We start from the raw sequence: 12,647 nt of genomic DNA on the forward strand, positions 1-12,647 counted from the left end.
TAGACATACTTTGAAAGATTAGAATTCTAGAGTTGTCATTTGGGGGGTAGGTAGTTTTCTTTTTTAAACACTTCAAGCACATGCTTTTTCACTCCGTGTTAACTGTATAAGGGTGTGAACAAGAATATATTTAAAACATATTGGCTCTACTTAAATGTACAATGACAAAGGAATGGATAAAGATGTGGTACATATGTACAGCGGACTATTACTCAGCCATTGAAAAGAATGTAATAGTGCCATTTGCAGCAACATGGATGGACCTGGAGAGAATCATACCAAGTGAAGTAAGTCAGAGAAGGAAGAATATCCTATGACATCCCATATATGTGGAATCTAAAAAGAAATGATATTCATACAAATGAACTTACAAAACAGACTCACAGACTTTGAGAATGACCTTATGGGTGCTGGTGGGAAGGATGGGGAGAAAGGATAGTTAGGGAGTTTGGGATGGACATGTATACACTGCTGTATTTAAAATAGATAACCCACAAGGACTTACTGTATACCACATGGAACTCTGCTCAGTGTTGTGTGGCAGTCTGGATAAGAGGAGAGCCTGGTAGAGAATGGATACACGTATATGTGCAACTGAATCCCTTTGCTGTTTACCTGAAACTACCACAGCATTGATTGTTAATTGGCTATACCCTAATACAAAATAAAAAGTTTTCTAAAAAGAAATATATCATCTCTATATTTTGGCAAGATATGCTTTGAAAATACACAGAAAAAACCCACATTTTATGGACTTAGGTTGACATGTTATTATAATAATTTAAACATAAATTATGAAAAAACTGTATGTGTAGCTTTTATATCTTTAAACCAAAATCAAATTGTAAATTAAATGTAAACCATGTCTATATCATCATTAAATGAAAATTGTTGGAGCTATTCTCCTTTTTGTAGTTTTTCTGAGTTCTCTTTTGCTGTCAAATAAACATGGTATTCTGCAACCAGTCTTTCATTTGACATCCTAATGAGAACACTTTTCATGTCATTAAATTTTCAATTGCAAAGCTGTCAGATAGAAGTACAATGCAAGTCATATATGTAATTTCAAATTTTCAGACAGCCACATTAAAAGATAAAAGGAAACAGGTGAATTTAGTGTTAAATCATTTTAATCTGTAATCTCTCAAACATTATCATTTTGACTTGTAATTAATATAGAAAACCTGTTATTGAGCTTTTTTTTCATTTTTGTCTAAATCCTCAAAATCTGGTGAGTGTTTCATACTCACAGCTCCTTTACCTGGAACTGCTAGTGCCTGATATTGGATAGCATGGTTCTGTAGGATCAAGAAAAAGAAGAGGCACGCTTTGGGGCTATAAGATAAATATTGTCTTTTTTTAATATTTACTTTTTCTCCTCTAATGTACTGAAACTTTCTCAATCTAGAGCATTGATTTATGCATGAAATAAAACAGTACAACAGCTTCCTTTTTAATCCACGTAATTTCCCCAAATTTCTTCAGGAAAACAGTCGTCTAGAAAATGAGCTTCTGGAGAATACAGAGAAGTTGGCAGAATATGAGAGTCTGACAAACAAACTTCAGCGAAATTTGGAAAATGTTTTGGCAGAAAAGGTAAATCTGTTTAAATGTGATTTCCTGAAAGGTAACCCCGAAATGTAGTTTACTCAAAAGACCAGAAGCAGTGCCACTAAGAAAATGCCTATTATGGAATTATTTATGTGACTAAAGGAAGTTGTCAACTTTTGCAGGGATTTAACTTATACGAGGAAAACTTTGCATGGCACTGAGAAAGGGTCTCTGCTTTAGTTGAACACATCACTCTAGAATGTTCTTTCCATCATCCAGTGGATGGTGTTTCTGTTCAAAAGTCACATTCCTTTCATACTCAAGAGACTGAGTGAACACCAGAAATTGGAGCCTTTGGTATTTTTTAGGTCAAAGAAGGATACTTGGGAAAAATGACAACTTTGCACTTTCCATTTTCTAGTTTGGTGACCTTGATCCCAACAGTGCTGAATTCTTCATGCAAGAAGAAAGGCTGACGCAGATGAGAAATGAATATGAGCAGCAGTGCCGGGTGAGTGACTGAAGAGAACTTAACTTAGTAAGTGGAGAGTGCCTAGATTCAGATCCTACTTCACCATTTACTAGCCAAGCGACTGGTAAACGTAACCTGTGGGTATCTCAATTCCTCATCTGTAAGGTGACAAAAATAAATGAACCCACAAAATAGAGTTGTTGTGGAGAGTCAGGAAGTACACGTGAAGTGCGTAGAACAAAGCCTGAGACACAGAAAACACTTAACCTAAGTGCTTGCTATTATATTATTCAGTATCCTGATATATGAGAGAGTCGTGCAAACTGCCGTTGTCTATTTATCTGGGTCAGAAATTGCCAGTAATTAGAGGAAAATAAAGTTTTATTCTAAGAGAAGGAAACTGTGGTCATGTTGATATGCTTATTCCAAAACCAGCCTTTCCTGAGTGCAGGCCTACTCTGATATAATTTGCTTTTGTTCTGTGGGGTTTTTTTCCTGAATACATTCCTTACTTTATTTACAAAATGCAAATAGAGCAGAAACCACTCAAGTCTTTAAGTAGTAAGTCATTACTACTAGAGGACACAAAAACATCCTAATAAGTAAGAATCTTTGACTTTTTTAGAAAAGTAACTCTTCTAAGCTCAGGAATCTGGGATTTTTTTTTTTTTTCTTAAACCACAAACACTTGTGTATTTTAACATGGTGAGCATAACTGAGTTCAGCTTGCTTTAGATGAACATAGTACTTGGGCAAAAATGAAGGAAACAATCACCTCCTTATGAGGTTGTTCATAGTCTGCCTTCTCAGGAAATATACATGCAGATTTTGAGAAAAGAAATGAAATATTTATCACTCTTACAAATACATTTTGGCTCTTTAATCTCCTATGCTTTCAGTTATATAGATTTTTTTTCTCCTATGCTTTCAATTATTTCATCAGTAAAATCTGTCAGCTCCACCTCCAAAAATTCCCCAAATTCATCTGCTTATATATTTTTTAATAGCTTTTCATAACCATACAATTCACCAACTTAAGGTATACAATTCAGTCTCTTTTAGTATATTCACAGAATTGTACAACCATTACCATAATAAATTTTAGAACATTTCCATCACCAGCAAAGAAACTCCCAGTCCACATAGCTGTAATCTCTCCCATGACTTCCAGCCCTAGGCAACTAATAATCTATTTGCTGTCTGTTTGGTTTTGCCTATTTTTAACATTTCCTAAAAATGAATTTATACAATATATTGACCTTTGTGACTGGCTTCCTTCATTTAGCATATTGTTTTTGAACTCTATCCATGTAGTACCATATATCAGTACTTTGTTTATTTCTATTGCTGCATAATATTCCATAGCATAAACATACCACATTTTATTTATCCATTCCTTAGTTGATGGACATTGAGTTATCTTGAATATTGTGAATAATGGGCTGCTGTGAATAATTTGTGTGTGAGCTCTTGTGTGGACATATGGTTTCATTTCTCTTGGGTATGTACTGAGGAGTGGAATTGAATCATATGATCACTGTACGCTTAACCTTTGAAGAGCTGCCAAATTTTTTGCAAAATATTTGCACCATTTTACATTCCCACCAGTAAGAGAGTTCCAGTTTCTCTCCATCCTTGCCAACAGTTGTTACTGTATGTCTTTTTTATTTTAGTCATCCTAGTGGATATGAAGTGGAATCTCATTGTGGCTTTGATTTGCATTTCCCTGATGGCTAATAACATTGAGTAACTTTTCATGTGCTTGTCAATATATCTTCTTTGGAGAAATGTCTCTTCAGATCCATTGCTGAATAATTAAATGTGTTATTTGTCTTTTTATTATTGAGTTGTAATAGTTCTTTATATATTCTGTATACAAGTCCCTTATCAGATATGTATGGTGCAAAACCTTTTTTTCCATGCTATGGGTTGTCTTTTTACTTTCTTGTTGGTATCCTTTGAAGCACAAAAGTTTTTAATTTTGATGATGTACAGTATATCTGTTTTTTCGTCCATTGCTTATTTTTGACATCACATCTAAGCTTTATATTGGTTTTTAAATTCCAGCTATTACAAGACCAAGTAGACGAACTCCAGTCTGAACTGCAAGAATATCGTACACAAGGCAAAGTATTCAGGCTTCCCTTGAAGAACTCACTGTCAGAAGAACTGGATATTAACAGTGGTTGCATTGAGCCTGACCAGGGTAAGCCGTTCAGACACCATCTTCAGAGTCTGTGCCTTTGACTTTTGATTGTAAAACCATGGTTGAATGTAAAACTGCAAATTGTTGGCAACCCTTCCTTCTCCACCCCCACAGCACTACCCCACCCCCACCCCCCAAAAAAAGACTTTGGCAATGCTATTTTCTTGAGCTGTTTCACTTGTGGTATGTTTTTTTCATTTGTCCTGAAGTCTTTATGAGAATATTTCCATCTGATTTTGATACACATCAACAAAGAAATGGAAAAATCAAACCACAAGGATATTTAAAAAAAAAACTGGCTACGAGTCTGCGAATCCAGGCCTTGGGAGTGTTAGAATTCAGTCACTGAGTTATTGCTGAATCCTCCCTTTCTAAAAGAGTGCCTAACTGCTATGACAATGTTTTGGACAGTGAGCCAGCCAGAAACTCCAGAATTTGATTTCCTTATGCTGGTTGTGCTAAATGCCTGCAAAACAACAAATAAGATAAATAAATGTTGGTGCCTGTGCCTTGGGGAGGATTTTGAGTAATACAGATGGAAGGCAGAGCTGTTTGGGAACCCTCCTATGTTCATTATCAGCTCTTTTCCTCCCTCCTCATATCCTGCCTCTTTCCTCCAGTGTGTTGAATATGAATTTCAGAAGGGTTTATAATAAATTCTTCATTATATATAGTTTTCCCCACTGCTACTTGGAACAGGAGTACAGGTTCTCACAATGGTTGTTTATTCTTCTCCTTACCTATTTATTCTACAGTAAATAAGGGAGTGAGGAGGGAACAGGAAGAGGCTTGAATACTTTTCCTCTAAGTCTGTACTCTGTAGCCTTACTGTGGTAAAAGGATGGAGCCCAATTGATAGAATACATCTCAGAAGCTTTTCTGGGCTTTTCCGTAGATGACCAAGGGCTGGGAGTTCTAATCATGGGTACATGAGGCTGTGCCATCTTGGGATGGTTTACACCCCAGGTATCACTTCTCAGATGGGGAATGCCATGACAGATGTAGAGAAAGCCCAAAGGTTGTCAATTCCAGATGTTAGACTTACACTATTTCTTGCATCTGCCTGTGTCCCTCCACATGAAAACTTTTTTTGAGTCCCCTGCCTTAATATTAGTCCCCTGCCTTAGTATTCGATGTAATCATTTCATCTGTGTACTAGCTCAGCCCTCAGCTTATGCTTCACATTTCAATGTCTATCTCAGTCACCATTGTGGGCAGTTGCAGAGGTGAACTCCTATGGAATGAGTTGATAGTTTTCTACAGAATCTGTCTATATCCGGGTTCCTAACCTATGCTTTATTCTTTTAAATAACTTTAGCTGATAATTGAAGATGAGGCCCCACCTGCACTACAGGAAATTAGCATTATAGTGCTCAATCTTCTGTAATGTTGAGTGGTGGGTTGGATATCTTGATCCATAAAGTTAACACCTCAAAGCATAGCAAGTATGCTGGCCATTCATCCTCCTGCCACATTCCCTTCTGCTGATTTGTCACCCAGTATTTGTTGGATGGAAAGAAGGCTGATTGGTTTCATCATACTGCCTCACTCGGCAGCATTTTCATTAGCAGGAGGTCACTTTTAAGAAACATTTTCCCCATCTGCTCCCACCTCCTGTCCTATTGACTTCTATTAAGGTTTGATACACTGCCTGTATCTCATTTTCCCTTATGCTTGAAAACAAGAGACCACTCTTGGATTCTGCTGTTTCCTAGTAGATATCATCTATTGCACTTTAGGATTCCATAAGTAATGCCAGTTGTGTTACTGAAAGAACCTGCAGCCAGGTCAACAGATCCCATGTGTTTTCAGGGCTTGGTTCTGAAGAATGCAATCCACTGAATATGAGCATCGAGGCAGAGCTGGTCATCGAACAGATGAAAGAACAACATCACAGGGACTTGTGTCACCTAAAACTGGAGCTTGAAGATAAAGTAAGACCTTCTTCTCAATCCTGTTCTCTGATTTTTTTGAGCTCTGACAAGCTTTTACATGTACGACACTCTCCATTCTTTTTTCTCCCAGAGCAGCACTTTCTGTACATTTCCTCATGCGTCTTGGTGGCTACCAGGAACTCACTTCCTCAGGATGCTTTCACAGACCAAGGGGCCTTTGAGGGCTCTTCTTCGTAGGAGAGAGATTCTTAAAAATGGAATATCTTCAGTCCTAGCCAGCATGGAGCTTAAAGATCATTACATTATTTCCAACTCATTAAAAAAAAAAAAAAAAAGTCCTTTGATATAGCATTACCTCCTGAATTAGGTACAAGTTCTGAATCTTGGTTTCAAAACCCTTTACCGTGTTGCTTTAGGTTATACTTCCAGTCTTCTCTTTTACCATCCTTTGAGTTACTTTTTCTTCTAGCCAGACCAGGTAGTTTGCTGCTCTTTATCAAACTGTCCTCCTTTGCTCATGCTATTACATGCTATGTTATTATTTCTTTCTACCTCTAGAAAGTCTACTTAACCTTCAGAGTTTACATCAAATGCTACCTCTTATATTCCTGAATTCTCCCAACCAAACATGATTTTCACCTCCTTGGAGTCCCCAGGTTACATTGTAGGTATTTTTCTTACACATGTTTTTAAATGTTTTATTCTAACTGGTAGTACACTTTCTTTATATTCATCATAACCATGTCTAGAGAGGGGGCTATGTCTTATCCAACTTGTGTCCCCATGAGGCCTGCAGAGTACCTGACAGGTGTTAAATAAATACTTGAATATCATTATCTATGTTAAGACTTTCAGTTTGCAGTTGGAAAGGATGCTTGTGAAGAAATACAGTGTCTATGTGAAGGTCTAGTTAGTTTTAACAGAGTAGTTTAGAAACTAATAAAATTCAACCAATTTACAAAGGAAATCAAACCTGACTTAAAAATATCTTATTTAATGTGTTTTGAATTGTTACTTTAAAACAAAAATAGGAAAACTGAGAAATGTAAGAATAAAGTCTTTACTGCCCCAGAGCCTTTCCATGGCCTTGAGTTGAATAACACTGTGGTGGTTTCGCTTTCTTGCTTTAGGTGAACTATTATGAAAAGCAGCTAGATGAAACCAAAGTTGCCTTTGAAAAGGAGCAGGAGAACATGAAGCTCAAGTGTGAGAATGAAGTACACATCTTAGAAGAACAAATAAGTGACCTTAAAAATAAGATTGCAGAACTTCAGGGCCAGACAGAGCTACTCAAGGAGGCACAACACATGGCTATCTGCAGACATGAGGAGGAGAAAAAACAGCTGCAGATGAAGTGGGATGAGGAAAAGGCTCACGTGCAGGAGGAGCTGCGGCTGGAACATGAGACGGCACTCAGGGCTAGGCTGGAGCAGGTGGAGGAAGGCTTTAACAGAGAGAGGGAAAAACTCGTTCAAAATGGCGCCTGGACAGAGGAGAAGGTGAGGGGCTTGACTCAGAAACTAGAACAAGTTCACCAGGAGCAGCTGAAAAGCCTGGTGGAGAAACACATTCTTGAGAAAGAGGAATTGCAAAAAGAGCTCTTGGAAAAACACCAAAGGGAACTACATGAGGGAAGGTAAGAAAGTGGGGGAAGAAGAGGAGGGGACACCAGTCCTCAGGGGCACCACAAGTCCCCGTTAATAAAGGAGACTTTGAAAAAACCAGAAGGTGTAAGAGCCCACTTAAACTGACTAGAATTCTTTTTTAGTTTTTCAACTTGTTTTGTCCTTGTTTAGATATAAGCCTACCTTGGACTGTTGAAACTTTTTTTTTTAAGAGGAAAGTTTTGGGTTTTTTTTTTTTTTTATCAGACATATACTTTTTAAGGTTCCAGATGAGGATAAGATTATCACAAATGTGATTTCTTCTTCGTTTAGTCCTGTTGTTTTCTGAGAAAGGCCTTTTATAAGTTATTAGATTCAGGCAAAGTTACATTTCCTGCCAGAGTTATGAAACACTATTTTGTGCTTACTTTCCTCATGTGAAACCTCAGATGTTTTTGAGGGCTTTGGTGCTTCATACTTTATCTCAGTGGTACTTCATTAAATAGAAAGCAAAACATATATGTATGGTTTATATAACTACATATAGACAGACAGAGTCACTCAGTCTTGTTCAACTCTTTATGACCCCACAGACTGTAGCCTGTCAGGCTCCTCTATCCATGGAATTCTCCAGGCAAGAATTCTGGAGTGGGTTACCATTTCCTTCTCCCAGGGATCTTCCTAACCCAGGGATCAAACCTGGATCTCCTCCATTGCAGTCAGATTCTTTACCATCTGAGGCACCAGAATATACATAATTAAAATGAAAGAATTTTATGTATTTCCTATTTAGGGTTTAGGGTAATATGTATTTGAACATTTAATGAGAAAGCACTGTAAGTTTTCGGCTAAAACTCCATGAATATCTGGGAATATGCCAGAGAATTTGGTTTCTAAATCTTCTTTTTAAATGCAGAGAGAGGTAAGTGAGTCTTTTAAATTAATTATGGCTCTCACTGTTTGGCACTCAGAAATGAGATCCCTTCTGAGTACAGAAATAAGTGAAGACCATTTTTTAGAAAATATTTACATTGTTTGCTTGGCTGCTTCTTCTATGCATGGGAAAATGTTTTTTTGTTTGCTTCTGGAGTTGATGACAGTTTCAGTAATGCTGTATGTTGACCACATTTAGGGAAAAAATGGAAACTGAGTGTAATAGAAGAACCTCTCAGATAGAAGCCCAGTTTCAGGCTGATTGTCAGAAAGTCACTGAGAGATATGAACACGCCCTGCGGAGTCTGGAGGTGCACTACCGCCAACAGCTGAAGGAGCTCCTGGACCAACAATGTGAGGAGAGGTCCCAGTGGGAGTTTGAGAAGGACGAGCTCACCCAGGAATGTGCGGAAGCCCAGGAGCAGCTTAAAGAGACTCTCCAGAGGGAGAAAGCAACCTCTTTGGTCCTCACCCAGGAGAGAGAGATGCTGGAGAAAACATACAAGGAGCATTTGAATAGTATGGTTGTAGAGAGAGAGCAGCTACTACGGGACCTGGAAGATCTGAGAAACATGTCTGAAAGTCAGCAAAGTCTCCTGTCCAACCAGATACTTGAGCTGAAGAGCAGTCATGAAAGAGAGCTGAAGGACCGTGAGCAGGTCCTGTGCCAGGCAGGCACCTCAGAGCAGCTGGTCAGCCAGAGGCTTGAACAGCTGCAAAGGGAACATGACCAGGAGAGGCAGGAAATGATGTCCAAGCTTCTGGTCATGGAGAGTGTCCACAGAGCAACCTGTGAGAGAGCAGATCGAGAGAGGGCTGAGATGAGCACAGAAATCTCCAGGCTCCAGAATAAAATCAAGGAGATGGAGCAGGTAGTGTCTCCTCCCTCCAGGCTTCAGAATAGCTGTCAGGTGATAGGAGCGGAGGAGGTAGAAGAAAATGGCACCATGTCCCTGCTTCAGCAAGGAGAACAGCTGTTGGAAGAGAATGGAGATGTTCTCTTAAGCCTGCAAAGAGCCCATGAACGAGCCGTGAAGGAAAATGTGAAAATGGCAACTGAAATTTCTAGGTTGCAGCAGAGGCTGCAAAAATTAGAACCAGAGTCAATAATGTCTCCTTGTTTAGATGAACCAGCTTCTGGGCTCTTTGGAAATTCAGTGGAACAAACAGAGCCATTTTTACAGCCAAACCGAATCAAACAAGCAGAAGGTGGAACCACGCAGCATATTCTCAGTGACCTACAAGGCGATGAGGTCCGTGACCTCGAAAGTACAGGGACGAGCTCTGGTCAGAGACAGGTCAGAATGGAGGAGTCTGAACCATCAATAGAGAGTTTTTCCGAGCTTGAAAATAGTGAGGAGACCAGAACTGAAACCTGGGACCTGAAGAATCAGGTCGGCCAGCTTCGGGAACAGTTAATGATCTTACGTGCAGACTGTGATCGAGCGTCTGAAAAGAAACAGGACCTACTGTTTGATGTTTCTGTGCTAAAAAAGAAACTGAAGATGCTTGAAAGAATTCCTGAGGCTTCCCCCAAGTATAAACTGTTATACGAAGATGCCAGTAGAGAAAATGAATATCTTCAGGAAGAGTTGAGGATGATGGAGAAGCGCTACGACGAAGCACTAGAAAGTAACAAAGAGCTTACTTCAGAAATGTTCAGATTACAGGATGAGCTAAAGAAGGTTGAAGAAATGACTGACACATTCCTTAGCCTGGAAAAGAGTTACAATGAGATCAAAAGAGAAAATGAGGAACTGCATGTTCTGGTTTTGAGACTTCAAGGCAAGATTGAGAAGCTACGAGAAAGAGCAGCAGTGCAGTGTGACTGCTCCTCCTTATGGGAAGCCCATTTAGATAACCTGGAAGTCGGACCTGATGCAGAGGTCTTTGAACTAAACCAAACACTGGATGAGCGTGTACCAAATGTTATGAGTGTGCGTCATATTATAGAAGAACGTTTGTATCAAGAAAACCGGTACCTAGAACAGGAGAATACACAGCTCTTAGAGAAAGTAAAAGCACATGAAATTGCCTGGCTACATGGAACACTCCAGACACATCGAGACAAGCCTGGAGCACAGAACCGAGTTATACTGGAGGAAAACACTGCTCTCCTCGGCCTTCAAGACAAGCATTTTCAGCACCAGGCCACCATCGCAGAGTTAGAACGGGAGAAAAAAAAGCTGCAGGAGCTGACTAGAAAGTTGAGGGAAAGAGTCACTGCTTTAGTCAAGCAAAAAGATGTACCTTCTCAAGGAGAAAAGGAGGAAGAGCTGAAGGCAATGATGCATGACCTGCAAATCACATGCAGTGAGATGCAGCAGAAAGTTGAGCTTCTGAGGTAACGTATGTACCTTCCGCACTTCCCGGAGTCTCCCAGAGCACCGCACCACATCTAACTTCTGCTGCTTGCTGTGCCTAGAGAAACTAACCTGTTAGTCTTCAAAGAGAGAGCAGTACTTTAGACTCCCTTCTGCTTCTGTGTTGTATTAACAAGTAGAGTAACCCAGCCTAGGAGGCATTCCTTCCTCTATAGGAAATAAATGTTGTTCATTTGGGGGATGAAAGTTCATAGTGGAGAGTGTTGGCTGTTTAACCACATGCATCATCATAGTACGTTGTCTTTAACTCCTTTCTAGCACTTCATTGGGATGGACAGACTTTTTTCCTTTGGCTAAATGTTATTTTCCTCATTTTGATGAAACAAGTTATATGAGAATGAATGCCTTTTGTGTATTATTAACTCACTTGGTAGATAAGAACTTTCTTCTTATACTAATATGGGGAAAAATGTTGTTTCATGGCTTATAGTTTTTCACTTACATCACTTAAAGTGCATGCTGATATTCTATAGATATCGGAAATTCATCTTAGAACATACAGTTTTTTGAGGACCTATCAGATATTAATGTGCTGAAAGAACAAAGACAAATATACTAGTTTGAACCACTGCTCACTTGACTTTATAAAATATGATAGCAATAGTCTTCTAACAAATTTGGTTCAAACAAATTGTAGAATTTATATCATGTCTGAAATATCTTAATGATATGGGGGAAAAAACCCACAATAATTCTAGGTGTAGTCTTTCCTCTTTTTATTTTAGACCCCAAAATTCTTAGTTCCAAAATTCTTAGTTCTTAGTTCCAAAAATCATGAGATGAAAGAAATTAGAAGGTAACCATTAGTGTACATGTTTTGATATGTCCTTTTCATTTATGTAGTAAATTTTCTTTCTCTAGGTACCTTGGGATTTAAAACTAAAGCTCACACAGCTTAGTGATAACGGCTTTTGTCTTTGAGGAGCAGGCAGGACTTGAGACTGAAATACAGAGTTATTTGCTCAAAGCAGTATGAGAAAGTCACCAAGTAGGATGGGTACTGAGTCTCTTTTGTGTCTCAATGCTTAAGTGTTTTAGTCACACTTCCCTAATGTCTTTTAGTATAATTCTTACTTCCCAAAAGAAATGAGTCACTGTCGTAGCTTGATTTCCAAGTACCAAGAGACTACTAATTTAGGCTTTTCTTTTTAACTGGTGTGGAATATGGATTTAATTGGAAGTTACTAGAAAGTGTTTTCCAAAGATGCCAGATGATGGCCTTTTTATAACTATTTTAAAAAATCTCTGTACTGCAGATATGAATCTGAGAAGCTTCAAGAGGAAAATTCTATTTTGAGAAATGAAATTACTACTTTAAATGAAGAAGACAGCATTTCTAACCTGAAATTAGGGAAATTAAGTGGATCTGAGGAAGAAATGTGGTAAGATATATACTTAAATATTCTAAAGGCATTTTTGCAAGGACTAAAACTGTGGTACTTCAGTGTGTAAAGCCTAACTCTTAAGTTATATTTTCATTGTCCCTTTAGGCAAAAAATAGAAACTGTAAAACAGGAAAAAGCTGCAGTTCAGAAGATGGTTGAAAATTTAAAGAAACAGGTAAGAGGTATTTCTCAATGTTTCCTGATTCTAAAATTGTCT

General features: G+C 38.5%; 1 protein-coding gene across 7 annotated transcripts in view; it reads left to right on the forward strand.

Moving 5' to 3' along the window:
- Window positions 1-12,647, forward strand: part of NIN (ninein) — a 106,675-nt gene that overhangs the window by 62,284 nt on the left and 31,744 nt on the right. For all 7 annotated transcript variants that reach the window (XR_005718712.1, XR_005718713.1, XM_040226756.1 and 4 more), the window contains 8 exons: window positions 1,486-1,596; window positions 1,973-2,062; window positions 4,091-4,229; window positions 6,042-6,163; window positions 7,255-7,760; window positions 8,861-11,005; window positions 12,302-12,427; window positions 12,536-12,605. Coding sequence is in view for 5 of the 7 variants with exons in the window: in XM_040226756.1 (XP_040082690.1) it covers window positions 1,486-1,596; window positions 1,973-2,062; window positions 4,091-4,229; window positions 6,042-6,163; window positions 7,255-7,760; window positions 8,861-11,005; window positions 12,302-12,427; window positions 12,536-12,605 (3,309 nt within the window). In the remaining 2 variants the exon portion in view is untranslated. The remainder of the gene's footprint in view (window positions 1-1,485; window positions 1,597-1,972; window positions 2,063-4,090; window positions 4,230-6,041; window positions 6,164-7,254; window positions 7,761-8,860; window positions 11,006-12,301; window positions 12,428-12,535; window positions 12,606-12,647) is intronic.

This window comes from Oryx dammah, unplaced genomic scaffold, assembly GCF_014754425.2.
Source record: "Oryx dammah isolate SB20612 unplaced genomic scaffold, SCBI_Odam_1.1 HiC_scaffold_26, whole genome shotgun sequence".
Taxonomy (NCBI): Eukaryota; Metazoa; Chordata; class Mammalia; order Artiodactyla; family Bovidae; genus Oryx; species Oryx dammah.